Source organism: Tympanuchus pallidicinctus, unplaced genomic scaffold, assembly GCF_026119805.1.
Source record: "Tympanuchus pallidicinctus isolate F22 unplaced genomic scaffold, pur_lepc_1.0 scaffold22, whole genome shotgun sequence".
Lineage (NCBI taxonomy): Eukaryota > Metazoa > Chordata > Aves > Galliformes > Phasianidae > Tympanuchus > Tympanuchus pallidicinctus.
The window spans coordinates 22,101,422-22,120,328 of NW_026294739.1; the positions used below are offsets into that span (position 1 = coordinate 22,101,422).

General features: G+C 48.3%; 2 protein-coding genes across 6 annotated transcripts in view; both read right to left on the reverse strand.

The window, feature by feature from the left end:
* Positions 1 to 10,270, reverse strand: part of LEKR1 (leucine, glutamate and lysine rich 1) — a 62,167-nt gene extending 51,897 nt beyond the window's left edge. The window contains exon 1 of the mRNA XM_052686100.1: positions 10,175 to 10,270. The gene's annotated coding sequence lies outside the window, so the exon portion shown is untranslated. The remainder of the gene's footprint in view (positions 1 to 10,174) is intronic.
* Positions 10,271 to 11,019: 749 nt separating this feature from the next.
* TIPARP (TCDD inducible poly(ADP-ribose) polymerase) overlaps positions 11,020 to 18,907 on the reverse strand; it is a 33,282-nt gene continuing 25,394 nt past the window's right edge. For all 5 annotated transcript variants that reach the window (XM_052686094.1, XM_052686092.1, XM_052686091.1 and 2 more), the window contains 4 exons: positions 16,809 to 16,977; positions 15,934 to 16,115; positions 11,899 to 12,174; positions 11,020 to 11,739 (listed from right to left, as the gene is read on the reverse strand). In XM_052686094.1, the coding sequence (XP_052542054.1) occupies positions 11,292 to 11,739; positions 11,899 to 12,174; positions 15,934 to 16,115; positions 16,809 to 16,977 (1,075 nt within the window). In that variant the 3' untranslated portion in view covers positions 11,020 to 11,291. The remainder of the gene's footprint in view (positions 11,740 to 11,898; positions 12,175 to 15,933; positions 16,116 to 16,808; positions 16,978 to 18,907) is intronic.

Sequence of the window (18,907 nt, forward strand, 5' to 3'; positions counted from 1 at the left end):
GGCTGCTCTGCTGCCAGCTGAGCTGACAGCCAGGAGAGCTGCTGTACACAAATGAGCTGTGGCAGGCATCACCATCATCATGCAAACCGGTTTATGAGCGAACTGGAACAGAAGCCAACACAGAAAGCTCCAGCATGGTTGCTTCAGGTCTCCTACAGCACTTACAAAGAACACAGTGACCTGCCCAGCACTGTGATTTGTTCCATCCCTTTAGCTGTCGTTTCTGTGAGTTATCTGTCAGCAAGTCATGATTTACATACTCTGTTTACTACTTGCAATTATCTCAAGTGGTTTAAGACTGGAAATTTTAGACAAAACATTTGCTTTTAGGTTTCTTTGTCACTCGTTTTGAAGGATTTGGCACAATGGTCAGTAAAAGGCCCAGAAACCGTTGAGATGTTTGGGAGCACGAGTGGAGCCTGAAGTGTGTTATCAGGACTATGCACAAAGGAGCGTTTGTAGCCCTGCTAAGAGCATATCTGGTGCCAGGCGGGTTTGGGATGCAGGCTTCCACCAGCAGCGTGTCCCTCTGCCAAGCTCCAAGAGAGAGCCAGCCCGTGGGATGGCTTCTGTTTGGATTTCTGCACTGCTTCCCTCCCGGATAAGGCTCATGACAAGCTAACGGCCAGCTGTTTGCCAGCACTCAGTGCTCACAGGATGTGTTTTAGCTGCCTAGCAGCTGTCTCTGGGGAGCAGTGGGGGTCAGGAGAGCCCATGTTGTGGGCTGAGTGCTGTGCGGGGCTGCAGCCCGCTTGTCTCACTCACCTGACAGCAGGAGAGACAGCGAGCAGAACTAGATCCTCAATTGGAGAGAGATAATTGTGAAATTGGACAGCATTTGCCTGTCACTATGGAGTCACTAAGGGAACAGGCATATTTTCTTCCTGTTTACATAATATTTCACCAGTATCTTTGCACCAGTGAACTGTAGACACAGCTTTGAGCTACATGGATACACTGTGGCACTATGACTTGCCAGAGGTATTGGTGCAGATAGCAAGGTACAGCCATTTGTCATGGTGGAACGTGCCAGAGTCCCTGGTGCACCAGTAAGAGCAGCAGGCTGCAAGCACGGGGCTGTCACAGGGGATTAGTCATGTCCTTAGCCACAGGAAAGCTGAAGAGAAGAGCAAATCTCACATCCTCCAGCTTAACAGCTCCTTTCACAACGTTTTTCATCCTTACAGAACAGAAAACACATACAAATATCAGCTTCCTGACCTTTTACTGTGGAATTTTTCTCCAAATACGGGAGAAAAGGCCGTGATTGAGTTCTGCAAGGTGTGCAGGAAGCCCTCTCTAGCTAAAGGCACCGGCTGCCTGCCATAGGAGCGTGCCACTGCTGTGAGCGAACCACGGCAGCAGGGCTCCCGAGGCTCCCCAGCATGGAACGCGTGGGGCCGGGGAGCTCTGCAGCGCTCCGTGTGCTGAACTGGGATCGATGCCTGCAGAATCAAAGTGCTCCCATGTTTGCTCTTGGTGCAATACACGTTTGAGTGCACTCTGTGGTACCTCAGCAGATACTGTGGCAGATACTCAGCGTTAGATCTTAAAATACAGTATCAGCACAGTCACACACACAGAGGATCAGCACTTCCCATGGGGGATTCGAGTGACATTCCCCACCCCACAACTAAAGGCACATTAAATATTTATGCAGCTGTCACGCCTTGAGGCCCCAGCAGGATTAAGGTCCACAGCGCCTGGTGCTCTGAAAACGTGATAAGAGCCAGTCCCTGCCCAAAAGAATGCAGTCCCAGCACGGCTGCACCACGGCCCTGCAGTGGGGCTGTTTGCCTGCGCCGTGCCTGTTCCATAAACCTGTTTGCTGAAAGACCTGTTGTGTTATCAAGGTGCCGGAGGGCGGAGGGCTCCGTGTCAGCGCCAAGTCCCAGCTCTTGTTTGCTTTACAGATGGGGACCCTCTGCTAACAGTGAGTGAAAGCAATCCCTTGAGCGGGCAGGATGGGAGCAAGCTAGGAGAAAAACTACCAGCATAGGTGGTGCTTTCTGCATTGAGAGATAGCTCTACTCCTGAAACAACTTTTTTTTTTTTTTTTTTTCCCATTACAAGAAGAGGGTTTCTGGTAGTTATGAGCACAGTCCCTTGCCGTGAGAGGTCTGCATTCAATTCTTATTCATCAGACACTCTGGGACAGTGACTCAGCTCCTGTCTTGTGCAACTCTTCTGCTAGCAAGTATTGCTGCTCCTCACCAGGGTGTTGCAGGCATTAAAAGGAGATGAGGCCGTGTCGGGGCAGTGGTGCACACACGGCAGCAGGATGGGGCTGATTGATCACCACTGGCTCGCCTGTGGCTTTCACAGCAGTGTGCAGCCTCCACAGCAGGAAGCGGGGCTGTGGCTGGAAGTGAGTAAGGCCGGGAGTGAGCAGCAGCTCCCGGTCAGAGCCCGATAGCAGAGGAAATCCTGGAAGCAGGTGCCCTGGAGGAAGTGCAGGGCTGGGACAGCGGTGGCATCAACCAGACTTGTCTCCTATACAAGTTTGCTTATGGAAATATGGTCTGCTGGTAAATCATAGCGAGGACACAGGAGGCGAAGAACACACATGATGTGCCCCTAACTACTGCCTTTCTCCATGTCTGGGAAGTAACTGAGTCTTCCTCTAGCAGCTCAAGGCACTTGCTGCCTGCAGCGCTTGCGGTTTCAGAAGGCAGCACGGCAGGTGAGGCAGAGCTCAGCCTCATCCCCAGCACGACCCCCAGAGGCAGGGCAGGGGCCGCTGGCCGGTGTCCCCTTCAAGAGGCTCTCAGCCAAACCGCCCCTCCAGGCAGCAACCCGGGTGGGCGTGAGCTCGTAGGAATCAGCGTTACACCAGGGAACCCCCGGAGACATCGCCGCCGGCCGAGCCACGGAGAAGTGAACCAAGGACAGCCGCACTGCTCCGCCGCCTTTGTGCCTCCCTGCGTTGTGCCGCTGCTGCCCGTGACCTGCTTCTTCACACGCACATCCCTGGGCACTGCCACGCTGCAGGGCGGTGCAGCGGGAGCGGCACGCGGGAGCTTGTGCCAGCGCATTCGCTGGGGCTCCGTTCGCCTCCAGGGATCGGCTCATGAGACAAATGTAGGTCTGTCATCATCTGCTCGCCGGCTGCCGCCTCGCGCTCCGTGCTCGTTTCCAGCACGCACGGCCGGGGCCGCCTCGCATTCCCGGCTCACCCAGAGACAGCAGCACCTGAGGAGCGCGGAGCTGCTGCTGCTGCCGAACTCGTTCTTGAGCACCGGGGTCGTGCCCTGCTGGCCCCGCTGCCAGAGCACATCTGCACAAGCTGCGCCGCGTCCGCTCCAGCTTCCCCGTGAATGTCAAAGCGCCCGGAGCTGCCGTGCCGTTTATTTTGAGGACAGCAATGACTAACATCGAGGTATCGCCTTTCAGGACTCTTAAAAATAGAAGCTAAAATTTGCTTCACGTAATCCTTGCCACATAATGCCTTCCTGGCTGGGAGGAAGAGAGCAGCCAGGCAGCAACAGGACGTGAGTGGTGTGGAATTCGCTTTGACCCAGAGAAGCCTAATTGCGCTGTTTGCGCAGAGCCTCTCCCTGCTCAGGCTGCACCAGGTGGATGGATGGAATTATCAGGTCGCTCGCTCAGTGGCAGAGCTGGAGCAGGACCCAGAGCCCTGCATCCTTCATTTGGTTTCAGCCTCCCTGATGGCAACTTCCTTGCCTTGTAGCAGATGTGTGGTCCATCAAAGGCGGTTCTATCGAGGTGCCAAAGGCGGATGGTCAAACAGGAACCATCGTTTATGTCTTCAGCCATTTAAAGCACCAGCTGCCTTCTGCCAGCTCTTCTTCATAAGGATGAGAAAGCAATCCCTTCCCTGGGTTCCTGCAGACCAGCATTTCCCACTGGTGTGCACCATCAGAGACTGACCCAAGCGGCCATGCTGGGCCCATTGCGCTGCATGGCACTGCATCACCCAACAAGAAAGCAGCACAGCTCACTGCAGCAAAGGGAAATTAAAACAAATGCACATTTATGAAAGAAGGCTTCTTTTTGGCACCCGGCATGGGTTTCCTGGCTGACTGCTGACACTGAAGCAAAGGGAAATCCCAGCAGTTCATGCAAAGGCATTAAAATACAGGATTCTAAAAATAACGTTGAAAAAGCTGGACTGCAAATGACAAGAAGAAAAAGATGAGCTTTTGAAAATAAGAATGTTACGTTCAACCCCAAGAGCCAACTGCCAAAGGACAAGGCCTGAAAACTGCACTTCAAGTAGCCCAGGAACCAGGTGGCCAGGCAGGGAGAGGCTGATGGAGAGCAAAAGCCCTCCCCGACCCTTTCTCACTGGATGCTCTTGTGGAGCCCACAGCTCCTGGCAGCATGGCTCTCCCCTTCCTCTGCACTCTCTGGTGCATGCAGAGGCTTTGCTGGCTCTCTCTGCCTGGGACTCCCTGAGCTCAGTGCTGGTACACCAGGCTCCCAGCTGGAGCTTTTACCACAGCCTACAGAAAAAAAAATGCAAGTGAGCCTCAAAAAGCACAGGGCACAACTTAAGGTAACTGGATGCCTAAAGTAAATTAAGGAAATGAGAGCAGTTTTCTCATGGCCAGTGTTTGGTCTGTGTGCTGTCTGAACAGTAAGTGATGTCCTGTCCCACTGAGCCTGGAGAGACCCGGCCAGCATGGAGCAGAGATGCAGGCAAAGATAAGAGGCTGCTCAGGGTGAGAGCCAGGAGAAAATAATGGCCAGTGAGAGACGCGTCATCAATACGGCATGGCTTTTAAAGCTCAACTTTTTACTGCTGTGTCTCATTGGAGGAGCACAAATCTTCATATGGAAACATTTAAATGGCAAATAATCAGTTTAAGAAAGAAAAGTATTCTGTGGAGGGACAGAAAAAAACAGAGAAACTCTGGAAGATGAGACTGCAGGGGAGGAAAGAAAGCAGCTAGACAGCATCCTCAGGCATTCTGGGCCTCGCTGTGGTCTTTTCAAATCCCACTGGGAGACCATATATGAAACACATCTAGTGTTATTCCATCACAACGTGGGAAAACCCAGCACCCATAGGGTAGAGAAGTGATGTCAGAGGATGCAGGATCTCATGGCTGTCCTTAAAAATACCAGTACATTTTGTCGTGGGGCAGGGACCCAGTCTTTCCTTGGAGATGAGTGACCCCAGCAGCTCTGTGGCCCCATGGAGACCCTCTTGGTGCTCCCCTGTGCATGAATCCCTTGCAATCCTCTCTTTGGATGGGAAAGCAAAGTTTATGACAATCACTGGTGCTTTTCCCTTGGAAACAGTAACTAAGGAAGTTACACTGTGTGATGGAAGAGGTCAAGGCCATGTGGTGGGATATGTGCACAGCTGCTGGCAGAGCGCCTCGTATGGTTTTTCCAGAGGTCCAGTTACAGACACACCAATTCATTCCCAGAACCAGACTCATCAGAATTCGTTAAGAAAGTACTTCAGCATGGCAACAGCCAGGATTGCTTTTCCACATTTTTCAGCATTCTTGTTAATCCACCAAACTGAGCAACGCCACATGTAAACCACAGTCAGAAGGAGCCAACAAAGTCCTCCTGCGAGGGATTGCTCTGCTCTGGGCTGGCACATGGCACTTCTGTTGATGCTAATGGGCCTGAGAGCATAAGGAAAATGCACCCAGGGGACCAAGAGCTGTCACTGCAGCCCCTCACCTCGCACCCCTGGCTCTGCAGGGCTGTTCTTTTATGATAAGGGCAGTGAGGCACTCTCACAGGCCCTTCCCCAGCCCCATGCACAGGGTGCAGCAGGCTGTGGCAGGGCTTTCAACAAAACCCTGATGGCAGCAGCACAAGCTCCTGCATAACCCTGCGTTGTTCAGGACTGCTCTGAAGGAGATCCTGCCTCTTAGACATCTGGGCATGGTTTGCCGTGGCATGCAAAACAAATGAAAACCTGCAGAGCATGGAAATATCAGTGCGATACCAGGCTTGATGCTTTCCATGAAAAGAATTTAAATGCCTCACAAACTGTGACTTTATTCCCAACAGACTCACAGCTGCTTAAGCCCTTACCCAGCATATGTGACACAGTGCAGAGAGGGTCTGTGGGGTTCTGCAGGAAGCAGACGGAGCCAGGCTGCCAGCACTGCCTCCTGGGGGAGGAAAGTTGCGGAAAAATGATAACTTTCAGGAATATGGAAGAGCAGGAGAAGCATGCAGGGTAGGCAGGGCACAGCAAGACCCAGCTTGCAGCACACGGCCCTCAGGCAGGTCTTGCTGCCCTCTTGCTCATGCACTAGGGCACATCCCCCAGATTGCAGATGCGTAGGCTGTAATTTAAGGGGATGGGCAGCACACCTACCTTATGTGCGTGCATCTCAGTGTGGGAGCTGTGTGACAGCTGTTTGATAACACCCTGCCTTGGTTGTGCCCCAGGCTTCAGCAGGGACTGTTGGGGATGAGCACACAGCACGTCGTGGGCAGCACGAGCACAGCCACAGCCCCACAGCACCTCCCACATCCTGCAGGGCACCACTGGCCCCCTCCAGCCCTATACAGCAAGAGCTGACCCAGCCCCCGACCTGCCAGCTCACCCCAAGCAACGTGCTCCTGTTGCTGCATAGCAAAGGTGCTGCTGGGCATGGTGAGGCATGTGGAGCAGTCATACCCTGATAAATCACAGTGTGCTTTCCTAAAAAGCCATTTCCAATTTTACTCTATGGAAAAATATCAGCAGGAGCCACTCCAGGCAGTGGAACCATGGTTTCCACTTCCTCTTGCACAAGGCCTCCTCCCAAAGAAACAGGGATGAAGATATCTGAGGATATCAGCAGCCTTTGGTTTCAGAGTTGTACAGAGCTCCGTCCTTCCACTGGGATGGTGTGCAGATACCCAAGGAAGCAATGAAGAGCACAGAGGCCATAAAACCTCTTGGTACAAGAAAGCATCCCCTGGTTTTGCAGCCTCCCACTCATGATGGAACACAGCAGCTGCCCCTGGGCTGGGTTTCTGTACTTTCTGCACGCTCATTGTTTTCTGGCCATTGATTTCCAGTCACCAGCACCTTCCTTCCCATTTCCTGAAGCTTCTTCTGTCCTGCTCTCATTTTCTATTTGTGCTTCTACCCTAGCATTTTTCCAATGGACATTTCCTTGAGCTCTCCATACCCTCCCTTCCCTGTTTCTGTTCCTACTCCTTTTGCTCTCCCTTCCTCCTCCTCACAAGAAACCAGTTCTCACTTTTCTTAAATCATTTCCTCATTTCTTTTTGCACTTCATCCTCACCTCACCAGCACTGCCAGCAGCCTCACATCCCCTTCAACCCAGTGCAGGTCCTGGCCAGCTTTGTGTGCTGAAGAGATGGAAGGGCTGTGCATGTCCTTTCCTTTCCAGCTAGATGTTCCATGGGGCATCTGCCCTTGGAATGGGATGGCCTTCAAGGTCTCTTCCAACCCAAACCATAGAACCTAGAAGGGGGCCCTGGTGAAATGACATGTAGCAGCCACATTGGGAACTTGGGGGCTCACCACCCAACACTGCCTCTGAACTTCCTTCTTCCTTGTGTTTCACAAGCTGAGGGAGAAAACAAAAAGGCAGCCCACGAAGGAGGAAGATGTCTTGTTGGGCCCTTGCTGGGACAGTGCTGCTGTTCTTGGTCTGCACTGCGTGGCTCAATGAGAAGTGCAAAGAGCAGTCCTGGCAGTGGGGCCATCTGGCTAGATGTGGCTCAGAGGAGTCCTGCTGGGCAGCAAGTAGAACACAAACCAACCTAGATGCTGCAGGGCCCAGAGCATTGCTGCTGTGAGGAGAGCTGAGAGCTGGGGCTGCTCGGCCTGGAGGAGGCTCAGAAGATCCCATCCATGTCCATCAATTGTTGCTGGTGCTGGGCTCAGGGACTCACCTCAGCTGCCCTATGATAGCCGTGGGTGTGATTCAGCCCCGGGGAGCAGAGGCAGCCCGGCAGGTCCCTCCCTGCAGGCGGCCCAGCTGCACCTGCTGGACCAGCACAGCCAGCTGCACACAGCGCAGAGGGGATGCATCCCTAACAGCGACAGGGCCTGGCTGAGTCACAGAGTGCAGGCTGCATGACAGCGGGGCATGGGGACACATGAGGACACATCACCTGTGTTGCCCAGGGGGTTCTGTGTGCCAGTGTGGGAAACCAAGCGTGGTCCAGCCCCAATTCCATCACCAAACACCAGCGGTGCCACCTGCACGGCAGTCACAGAGGGGCCACCAGTCCTCCTGGGACCTGCAGGGTGGGATGCTGGCAGCAAAGGTCACAGAGAGGTAGGTGTTGGTCTCTGCTGCCAAGTAGCAGCAGTAGGACAAGAGGTGATAGCCTCACGGTGCGCTGGGGAGGTTTAGGTTGGTTATTAGGAAACATTTCTTCTCCAGAAGAGCGGTGAGGCATTGGAACAGGCTGCCCAGGGAGTGGTGGGATCACCATCTCTGGAGATGTGGATGTTCCGTGGAGATGTGGCACTGAGGATTAGAAGGCATGGTGGGTGTGGGCCGGGGCTGGACTCAGAGATCTTGGAGGTCTTTTCCAACCTGAGTGATTCTGTGATTCTATGATTCCAAGGCCTCTTCCATCCAGTAGGATGCACTGAGCCAGGCTCTGCCACGTGAAGGGCACATTTGTGCGCCCACACAAGGCAGCCTCTTCCTCTCCAGCATCCAGAAGCGAGAAGGGAAGGGAAATTCCTGGATGGGCACTGCTGGGTGCAGAAGTTCCACCACACAGCTGGTCTGGGACTCAAACTCACAGCACTGCAGGCCCTTGAGTCTTCCAGACCAAGGCCGGGGGCAGCCTCCTCTGCATCCTGCAACATGGACCGTGTCCTTCTGGGGACTGCTCCAGGCCCCAGCTACCCACTGCTCCTGGAGGAGGCACAGCTTCACTCCTGCTGAGGTCTGGGAAACCCTTCTGCACTGGGCAGAGTCAGAGGTGAGAAGATTGCACCAAATCCAACAGCAAGATGAAACAAAACCAAGCGTGTATCAATACACAGGAACTCATTCCTTGTGGAAGGGGAGAAAAGCAGATGATGATTTATAGTCATAAAAGCATGCTCGAAACAGTTTGTACCCCTCTAGCAGGGGAAAAAAGGAGCCCAGCATCCATTAGGAAAGAACGATCCTGAGGACAATCTGACATTGCAATCCAACAGTGCAATCACAGCCATTAGAGAATTAAGAGGGTTTTTTGTTTGCTGCATTAGCATGGAGGTGATACTGCTGACCGCTGCTGGCAGAGAAGCCCCAGTGGAAGAGATGTTCTCCAGCCAAGCTCCCAGTTCTCAGTGCCGAGTGAGAACCTCAGATTTCCACTTACGGCTGGAAATTATAGCAAATAGTTGCAGTATATTGTGAATGATTGCCCCAGGAGCTGGGGTACATAATCCCAGATTTCTTGGCACGTGCCACGATCAAAAGTAGCACCAGAAAATGCAATCACTTGCTTATGCTGTGGAAAAAACAGAACCAACGCAGCAGCCACAGCCCAGCACTGTGCAGCATGGACACAGAGGGGACAAAGCCTGCCCAGCAACCTCAGTGCTGGTACAGGCAAAGCTCAAGTCATAACAACAGCAAGGGGAAGTGAGCAGAGTGGGAAATGCAGTAACGAGCATTTTGATACTCCACCTGTGCTCACCAGCAGGAGTTTCAAGTCACTTGCATTTGTGTATGGCATTTTAACACGTATACATACATATATACATAGTCACACATGAACGCACAGAGGGAGAACTGCAGCAGTCCCCTAGCTCCCAAGCCAGCAGGGGCACTCCCATTTGCAAGGCCTGAATCATGCCCGTGCTCTCCCAATTCTCCTTACAAGAGATCACCAAACTGCTCTTTAGCCAGGAAATCCTGATGGTCATCAGAAAGAAGCAAGACAGCAGACTGAGTAGCTTTTAAAAGCCAACAACCTAGGCTATATCACCAACCCCAACTCCCCGCCCCACAGCCCACCTTACCTTCCTGATGTCTTCTCTCCAGGAGGCCCATCGCACCAACACAGCCCTCCTTCCCCAAGGCAAACACCCCCTATGCTGCCAAGAGCAGAGGATGGGAGCTAACTGGAACCAGCTGCCTGAGTTCTGCCCCTCCTCTACCTACAGGTGGTTTGACTGCTGCAGATATGAGCAGGGTTAACACAGGTGGCACTGAGAAGAGCTTGTCCTCCTGGGCAGTGTGTAGGGCTCTGAACCACTGACCTGTCCTCTGCACTCCTCCTGGCTGGGGCCACTTGCAACCAGCAGTCACTACTTTCTACTTCTTGTCCATATCACAGCTAAAGGTACTGAGGAGCACCGAGCCAAGCAGAGACGCCTAGAAAACACAACAAAGGCCCTGATTAAATGAGTATTATGTGTTGACTATTACTTTAATATATCATTTTTTAACTCATTATCAGCTTAATTAACTGTAAAAGTAACATTAGCAAGAACTTTCATTCTTGACCAAATTTGAAACCTCATCCAAGAGAGGGTTTCTTTGAGGTTTCTTTTCCAATAAATCCGTTCTGCAGAGCTGCCCTCCTTCAGCTCGGGGCACCTGACAGCAGTGGGAATTTGTTTAGTAATCCAGACTATGAGCAACATATTAGTTTGGTAATGTCTCCCAGTGCTCTTGAAATAAAGCAGTAAAAGGAATGGATATGAGCATCTCTCATGTAGTAGACCCAGGATGAAAATTAGCTAGTTTGGATTATCTAGGGTGCAAGGAAACAGCCTCAAGGTGCACCAGAGAAGGTTTACACTGGACATTAGGAAGAATTTCTTTGCAGAGAGGTGGCTGAGCACTGAAACAGGCTGCCCAGGGCACTGCTGGATCCTCATGCCTGGCAGTGCTTGAGGGATGTGTGGCCATGGCACTGAGGAACATGGCCCAGTGCTGGCACTCGGTGGGCCAGGTTGGACTTTGTGATCTGGGAGGTCCTGCCCAGCCTGGCTGACTCCATCTAGAAACACCCATCTGTAAGAGTTCAAGACCAGAGCACAATTTTCTAGACACTGCAGTATGCACAGAACACAACTGAAATTAATGCACACAAACACAATTTTAAACATGAATGTTTACTAACATAAATAAACAGTGTTTTATAACAAAAGGCACAGATTTTCAACTATAAACAATGGAAAAATATTTACAGTTTGCACATACATAATCAAACAGCAAATGCACAGTTGGTCACTTCAGATCTTCCTTCTACATTTTTAGAGTCACCTCCTTGCAAACAAGTAATTTTATTCAGTTCTGTAATGTTGGTTTTTTTTTCCCTCACAAAAACTGCTACAAATGTCAATAAGAGTAATTTAGCAGCACGAGTTTTCAAATGGAGACAGTGTTGCTAACTTCTTCATACTGGATAATAAAATAAGGGTAGCTCTGATCATCATTAAAAATGACAAAAATCTGAGGCTCAAAGTAATTGTCCACACAAGAGTCATAGAGGTCACTGGTGATGCTGCCCGGGTTGACAGGCGGAGGTCTCCTCATGGTGTGATTGCCCACAGTGTATCTCCCCGTCAGTACTTTAGCCAGGAACATGTAATGAACTCCTTTGGGTGACCTTTTGGAAAAATTGTGAGAGTAGCTTGCCTTTCTGGCAAAGTAACTGCCCTGGCCAAACATGGTGGCATGCTTCCCGCAGACGCGCGGGTCGAAGTTGTGCTTGCAGATACCATCCACCACATCCTGGGAGGTGCCGTGGAACAAATGCCTTTCGTTCATTATCCTGTCAAGCCCAGTCATTTTCTTGGACATATATTCCTTTTTCCTGGAATAGAAGATGGAAACTGAAAATGAGAATTCACTGTAGATCTGCAAGCAAAGAGCAGTTTTCGCTACAGCTCTTCAAGCAAAGGGCATGGGCATTATGCTCTGGAACATTAGGTGTAAGAGGAGACGCGAGGACAGGGTGCCTGCACCATCTTACCTTTTATATTTCTCCCAAAGAAACTGATTTTGCACTCTGAGAATTTTCAAAATTTTATATTTGGTCTCTGGCACAGTCTTGTGAAACAGGTTATAAATGGTTCTGTAGCTTTTATCTTCTTTCAAAACAGGCACTTGGATGAAGTCCTGAGACGGATCCATACTAATCCAGGTTTCAGGATAGAAGTTTGGAGAGGTAACAGCAGTTGGAGATAAGACATGTGAGGAAAGCGGTTCGGCTGACGGAGAGGGCACTGGAGAACTGCCACCTAGAGTCCTGGTTTGGGAAGAAGAACAAATTTGCACCTGAACATTCACAAGCTGAACAGCTTCTCATCACAGTTACTTGGTCACCAATGTTTCTTAACAATCACTGCTCTTTGATTCTGTAACCATTTACATCACCGTAATGCTCATTTAAAACAATTATGCCAGCTATTTCTTCTGTATTAATAACTCCTGCATCCATCCAAACTAATAATAAAATCTTGAGTTTCCAGCATGCAGTTCCACTTGGGAAAATATTACCAGCTGGTGGCGATTTAAAAGCCTGTTATAATCTTTATTGTTCAGATTCTAGGGTGGAGGGGTGGTTATAAACTACATAAGAGGCAGAATGCTATCAAACACAAGCCTTTTATAAGCTGGTTGTAAACTATTACTTATTTTAACATGTAGAGTAAGACATACAGAATCAGAGGAGAAGAATAATTTGGCAACATTTGACCTAATTTCCCTAGACTACAACACAAGGAGCAGAAACAGTTTCTTGCACAGTATAATGAATATCCATGATTAATAATATTTACAGGCAAAAGCTGCATATATTTCACTACATTATCTAGAAGAAGGGATTACGTTTGCAGTGCTACCCAGGATCGTACTGCTTTCGTTTGCACAGGCCAGATGTTGATTTGCATTTGCAGTTCCTTATTTCCATGTGTGAGAGCAGCCTCTCCTTTTGGGTGTGCTGCCAGGGAAGAGGTCAGCAGTGGCAGAAGGAAGGCAACCACTGCCTCTATTGCTTATGACAGAAAAGCTCCATTTGCACCAGAAAAGGGCCACACCTTGGCAAAATCAAGTTGCCAAGGCAAGATTGCACTCTTAATACCCTCACTGCTGTGGAATTGTTCATGCTTTTGAACCCACTAAATTTAGATAAAGAGTATGGCAGTTGTGGCTTATATTCACCTGATTATAATCTGAACATGCAAGCTCTGCTCAGCTGAATAATCCTTACTTAATGGAGTTCTCCCACTTACGTCAATGCAAATACTTTGAATATGTAAAGCCAGCAGGTTCAGGCTCTGGTTTTCTGTCTGTAAGCATATATATCTTCAGCTCATGAGGCTGGTGAGGTTGCCTCTAAGCTGCAGGAATACACTGAACTCTCTCAGACTTAAGCAGATGAAGACATTGCTCAAGTGTTCTCACAGAAAAGGTTGCTACCGACTCCAGGACCAGCCAAAAGTGGTGACAAGCAGGTGAAGAGCAGTGAGAAGCAGCCACCTCTTGTTAGGGAAGCTTACAAAAGTGGCAGGGGGTTTCTGCTGTCTGACTCGAGAGACACAGGGCAAGCCCTGTCTCCAAACAGCACAGCTCATTTTACCCGTGCTCATGAGATTTCTCAGGTCACTTGTTTTCTCATAAAACATCATGGCCAAAGCATAAGGAGAAGATTTGTTCTGCCTAGGGGGCAAGAGGGAGGGAATTTCGTGCATTCACCTTGGGCGAGCTGAGGTTTGACAACACCCAAGGCCAAATCCTGCCTCCCTGCATATATGCAATTGCATTTAGTGCACAGGAACAACAGACAAACAAGACTCCCTGTCCTCTCTTTGTAAAAGGAAGTTTACTGGGGAGCAAACTCACAGCTCTGCTGAAGGCAAAGTTATTTCCACAGAGCGAATCTTCAAGAACCAGTCATCCTCTGTTCAAGTGCAATTCAGGCTGAAAAGCCCATTTGTTCCCAAGGTATACAAAAAATAGAGCAACATCTGATTGCCCATGCTTGTTAGCCTGCTTTCTCTGCAGAGCAAACATAATTATCTAGATAAATAACAATTTACTGCTATTTACATCTTAGCTAAGGAAATGCCAATTAAGGTCACCTCTCAGAATATTTCATCTCTGATATATGAGCCTGAAAGAACCTCGTGTGAGTTTCTGTGTGACCCAGAAATAATTCCATGTGAATTTCTGATTGCCTTTGAGCTCTTCAGGACTACAGGAACAATGGGGTGTGTGTGTCTGCTTCCAGATTCACTTGATTTCCAAACCAGGTTAGCTGTAACACTGTTCACACTGCTCAAAGCAGGAATACTCTACAAAACTGTTCACGCGGCTGCCACTGGCTGCTCAAAACTGAACAGAGATTTCAGCTCATTTGCATGGATTTGACTGAACTCAAACTTCTTACTGTTCATTAACAGCTTAAAGAGACCCAGAAGACGGCCTTTTCTAAGTGTGATTATCAAAACAGCAACCTGCAATATTCCACTGTGGTTTTATTTAGTTTGCTCTTCTCATCCTAAAGTCAACTGAGAACCTCGCTCACACTCAGGCTCAAGGAGCAAGAGCAAAATAACAGGAAGCTGTGGATTAATGAGTAAGTCAGCAAGCACAATAAAAGCCCTGCATCCTTTGGTGTACTTTGTTCATCTATTCTGAGTAATGTAACTTATGTGTAAGCATGTATTGTACGAGGGAAAGCAGTAAAAAGTCAGCATTTGTTCACTACTGTCACACCATCACCACTGTTTCTATTCCAGCACTCTTTCGAAATGTTATAACTGCCACAAGCAGCTGGGAAACCCCGCAGGTGAGGAGCACTGTGTGATATGTGGAGGCAAACATTGGCTTTTTAAAGACGTCTCCTGCTAATATTCAAAACACTCTTCTGGTCTCTATTGACAGTTGCTGGATTTTTAAGTCAGAATTACGAGGACTTTGGATAAAAAGTGAAAAGAATGAGGTTTGTGGCAGAACAACATAAATTTCAGAGCTGCAATTTAGATTTGGTAGTTATGGTCAGACCCTCATGGGTGTAGAACCCTCAACGGCCCACTAAACTTACTGGGAGTTGCATAATTTTAGCATCTCTCAAAACCATAGATTGAAACTGTAATAAAATCATCACTGTTAGTAAAATGCCAGGGAAATAACTTCAATCCTTACTCTTCATTAAGATCAGAACCATAACTGCTATACCCAGAAAGTCCATGTTTGCTCATTTCATTTGCGTCCTCCAAGTATCTCTTCAATTATTTTTGGTTTTCCAGAAACCACATCTAAAAATGTGTCTAGCAGCCACTTGTTTTCAGGCTCTGACCAAATTCACTTTCACCTCGCAATTAGATGCTCTAACAACCCAGCAAGCTAACGAGCATTCTAGCCCTAATGCAGCAGTTAAATCTCCTTTGATTGGCCCAGCATGCCAAGCTTCCAGTCAGACTAATGACTTCCACCCCTTTGCTAACAGGACAATATGCTCCTAACTACTGAACTCCGACAATAATGTTTCCAGCTGTGCTGGTGAGATCACAAAAATGGCATTTTTATGAATTGTAATCAAAAAATGACTACAATGCAACACTTTCCTCACTGCCTTTGATGGTAAACATGTTCACCCCCCTTGAGATGACAATAAAAACAAGGAATGCTTTAATTGTGCTTGAAAATTATAGAATGTTTTTGAACACTCATTTTTATGGGACCTAGAAGTGATGGCCTGGCAGTCACCATAGTAGGTGAAAGGCTGCAAGCTGGACAACAGTTTGGCAAGAATAAAGCACATCTGGGCTTCTGATGTCTGAGGTCCAAAAGGTACATTAGAGTCTATAAATAACAGAGACCAGCAGCGAGGACTTCCTCAGATAACAATTGCCTTGAGAAGTATTGAGTGAGTAGTTGCCAATGTGGCCAAGCATTTTCCTACCAAATGATACCCGTCTCCTTGTCACATCCTAATGAACACCAATCTCACGGACAGAACACCGTGAAAAGCACACAGCTTCCATCCTGCTGGGATACGTACTGCAAGAAGGGCATCAGCACAACGCAGGAGCGAAGAAGAGGTCTTCTCTTGATTTCTCTTCTGAAACACGCGTTCTGCTGGAAGCCATCTTTGATGTTTAAGATGTACTGGTTATGCCACGTGACAAAGCGGACCTCCTTCAGGCCTCGGCAGCTGGCTTCTTCTATCAGCCGCACAACGGGCTGTTCCAAGAAAACAGAAAACGCACACACGATAAACCATGGGTTCAAAGTGAGTATTTCTGCCAGGCACCTCAAGAAGTCCCTCTATCCAATCCCTTCTCCTCCCCTCTTTCCCTTGCTCTGAACCCACAAGCCACTGAAAAGTGTTTCTTCTGGACTCTCTCCAGCTCTTGCACGATTCTATTTGCAAAGGCTGTATGCAGTGCTCTGCTCTAAGATTCCCAGCGTGCTATAAAGTCAGCATGATGCAGGAAAAAAGGTGAACAAGATGCGTTTTATATTGGCAGAGATCTTTCTAGCACTGCCAAAGTTTTAAGACAATGATCATACAATATCTTGTACAGTTCTGGTTAGCCACAGCTGAGCCCTTAACAACCACAGGTATCTAAAAGGCCTAGTGGAGAGCAAACAAATTTTGCTTTGCTTTGGTTTTGTCTCACACAATTGCGTTTAACAGTGGATGTATTAGTGTGTCCTATTATGGACACATAACCTTGAAGAGCTGGGAGACAGAAGGCTTATTTAAAACCTGATACAGAAAACTACGTCCACTAAAGAGTGAAGGATAATGGTAACTTCTCAAATTGTTCAAAGAGAAAACAGACTGAAAGTGGGCATGCTGCTTATAGCACATAGCACATGGGTAGGTCTGTGCTACAACCCAAGAGCAGGACTCTGGAAGATGCTAAATACCTCAGAGTATTCTCTCCAGACGAAATGATCCCTGCAGAAGTACTTCCAGACCGTGTAGTAGTTGGAGCTGGAGTTGGGACAGGATGGTGTGGACAGCCTCCGCATTTGGTCAAACTCCACAGTTTCGTATAGTTTCATAACATTTAAATCCACCCAAAATTCGTGTCCTCTGGAAAGCACAGGAGAAATGAAGAACTGTCACTTTCTGTAATCCATTACAATTATCTGAGATGGCACAGAACTGAGCCCCAGCTCACATAGTGCTCCCCAGAGCCTGGATGTGCCCACATCCCACAGCCAGACCCACGACCAGAGGATTGCTCCACATGGAATGTATACCAGGACAAAACAGGGCCAATTCACTCTTCACAAGGTTCTGTGGGCAGCAGTACCAACCACAATCAGCAGCAGAGAACAGCCCAAACCCAAACCCACCAGTCCTCCTGACCCAGCAGCATTTATTCCACACACATGAATCCTGCACAAAGCAATACACGTATCCTTGACATTTTGAACATACTTCCTGAGTAAATGCATCACACGACTGCATTGGAAGAAGCAACTACACACTATTCAAAAGGTTATTCTTGTGAAAGTTAGTGCTCCAGGGAAGAAAAGAAAATGCAAACGTCTCCAGATGAGGAGCATCTGCTGCCAACCCACCAGGGAGCTCAAGTATCTTTCATTACGTGCAACAAAACAGAACCAGTGCAATATGAAAAGGAGACAAGAGTTTGCTATTACACAGTTGATGCTGAGGAATATCAGCTATTTTTGAGTACACATATTGCTGCTACAAAAACCAATGCTAATGTGCAACTGCAGTGAAGTGACTGGAGCTTTCAAAAGGACACGGAACACAATGGTGCTGTGGATGAAGAACCAGAGTGTGCCTTTTATCTAAAGGAAACTTCAACTGCCTCTCCTTTGCACTTCACGATGAATGACTGCAGAGCGGCTCAGCAAACAGTTTCTAATGTTGGTTTATGAGTTGGTGTTGAAAGATGCATCAAATTAAAACAAAAAACTCCAATTGCTGGCTTAGCAGCAAACAGGAACTTAGAACGCAGAACGTAAAGAAGCTGAAAGATATGACAGTAATAGCACTCACTCCCTACAAAAGTATTTTTTTAGAACTTATTTTAGACATGAATGCATTTCCAAAATAATACAGCTTATATAATTAGTCTTCTACTTTCATAATCTCTACAGGTTGTCAGCTTACTGCTATTCATTAACAGCTACTAATTGCTCCTATTGGGAAATGCAGCTTTTGAGACTATAGAAAGTACTTTCTTAGCAGCAAACATAAAGCTGAGACCTGAAATCTACAGCTTATTTTAAAACCTTGGGTGACATTTTTTCTCAAGACAACGCTCTATCGTGTACCATCCATGAGGAGCTCCCAGTTTGTTCCCTGTGTGTGCCAAAGGCATGCAGAGATGCATTTATCTGGGAGGAACACCAGCAGCAATCAAAATAAATGCCCAGGGTGAAGGGACTGAAGCGACACGTTGGGCTTACAAAAAGCCCCACATGCTTTTGGTAGTGAAACAAAAAAAATCTACCAGGAAAGTCAACCCACCTTCCTGGTATGGAGGCATTTTGTTCTGTAACAGCAGGCTGCAATCTACCTTATTAGAAGACAATGTGTGAAACCATGAGGAAACAATCTGTGTGTGATACTGAGCTGCACTCCTGGCCAGCAGGAGCACGACAGGAGTTTGTGAGTGAAGTTCTTTGCAACTGGATTTTTAATGCTGCTTTAGGGACACATGCTTTTTCTTAGCAAAATACACATCCCCTGGCTGTATTCTGAATTTCACTGTTCAGTAAAACCGTCAGTTTTGAGAAAAGCAAGTTTCAACTGGTGCTGCATCACCATTTGGAGTGAAGAGATGGACTCGGTGCCTGGCCCTGGCTCAGGACCCCCAGACACTGCCGCCTGCTTTACAAAGCAAACGCACAGCCAGGTATTCCTCAGTACAAAAGCTCATTGCTCAAGCATCCATTCCCACTTCCCTCTGTTTTCAAGTCAAACAACACAATGAGGTTCCCCTACTCCAAATATCTGTGACCTCCAAAAAGCACCAACAAAC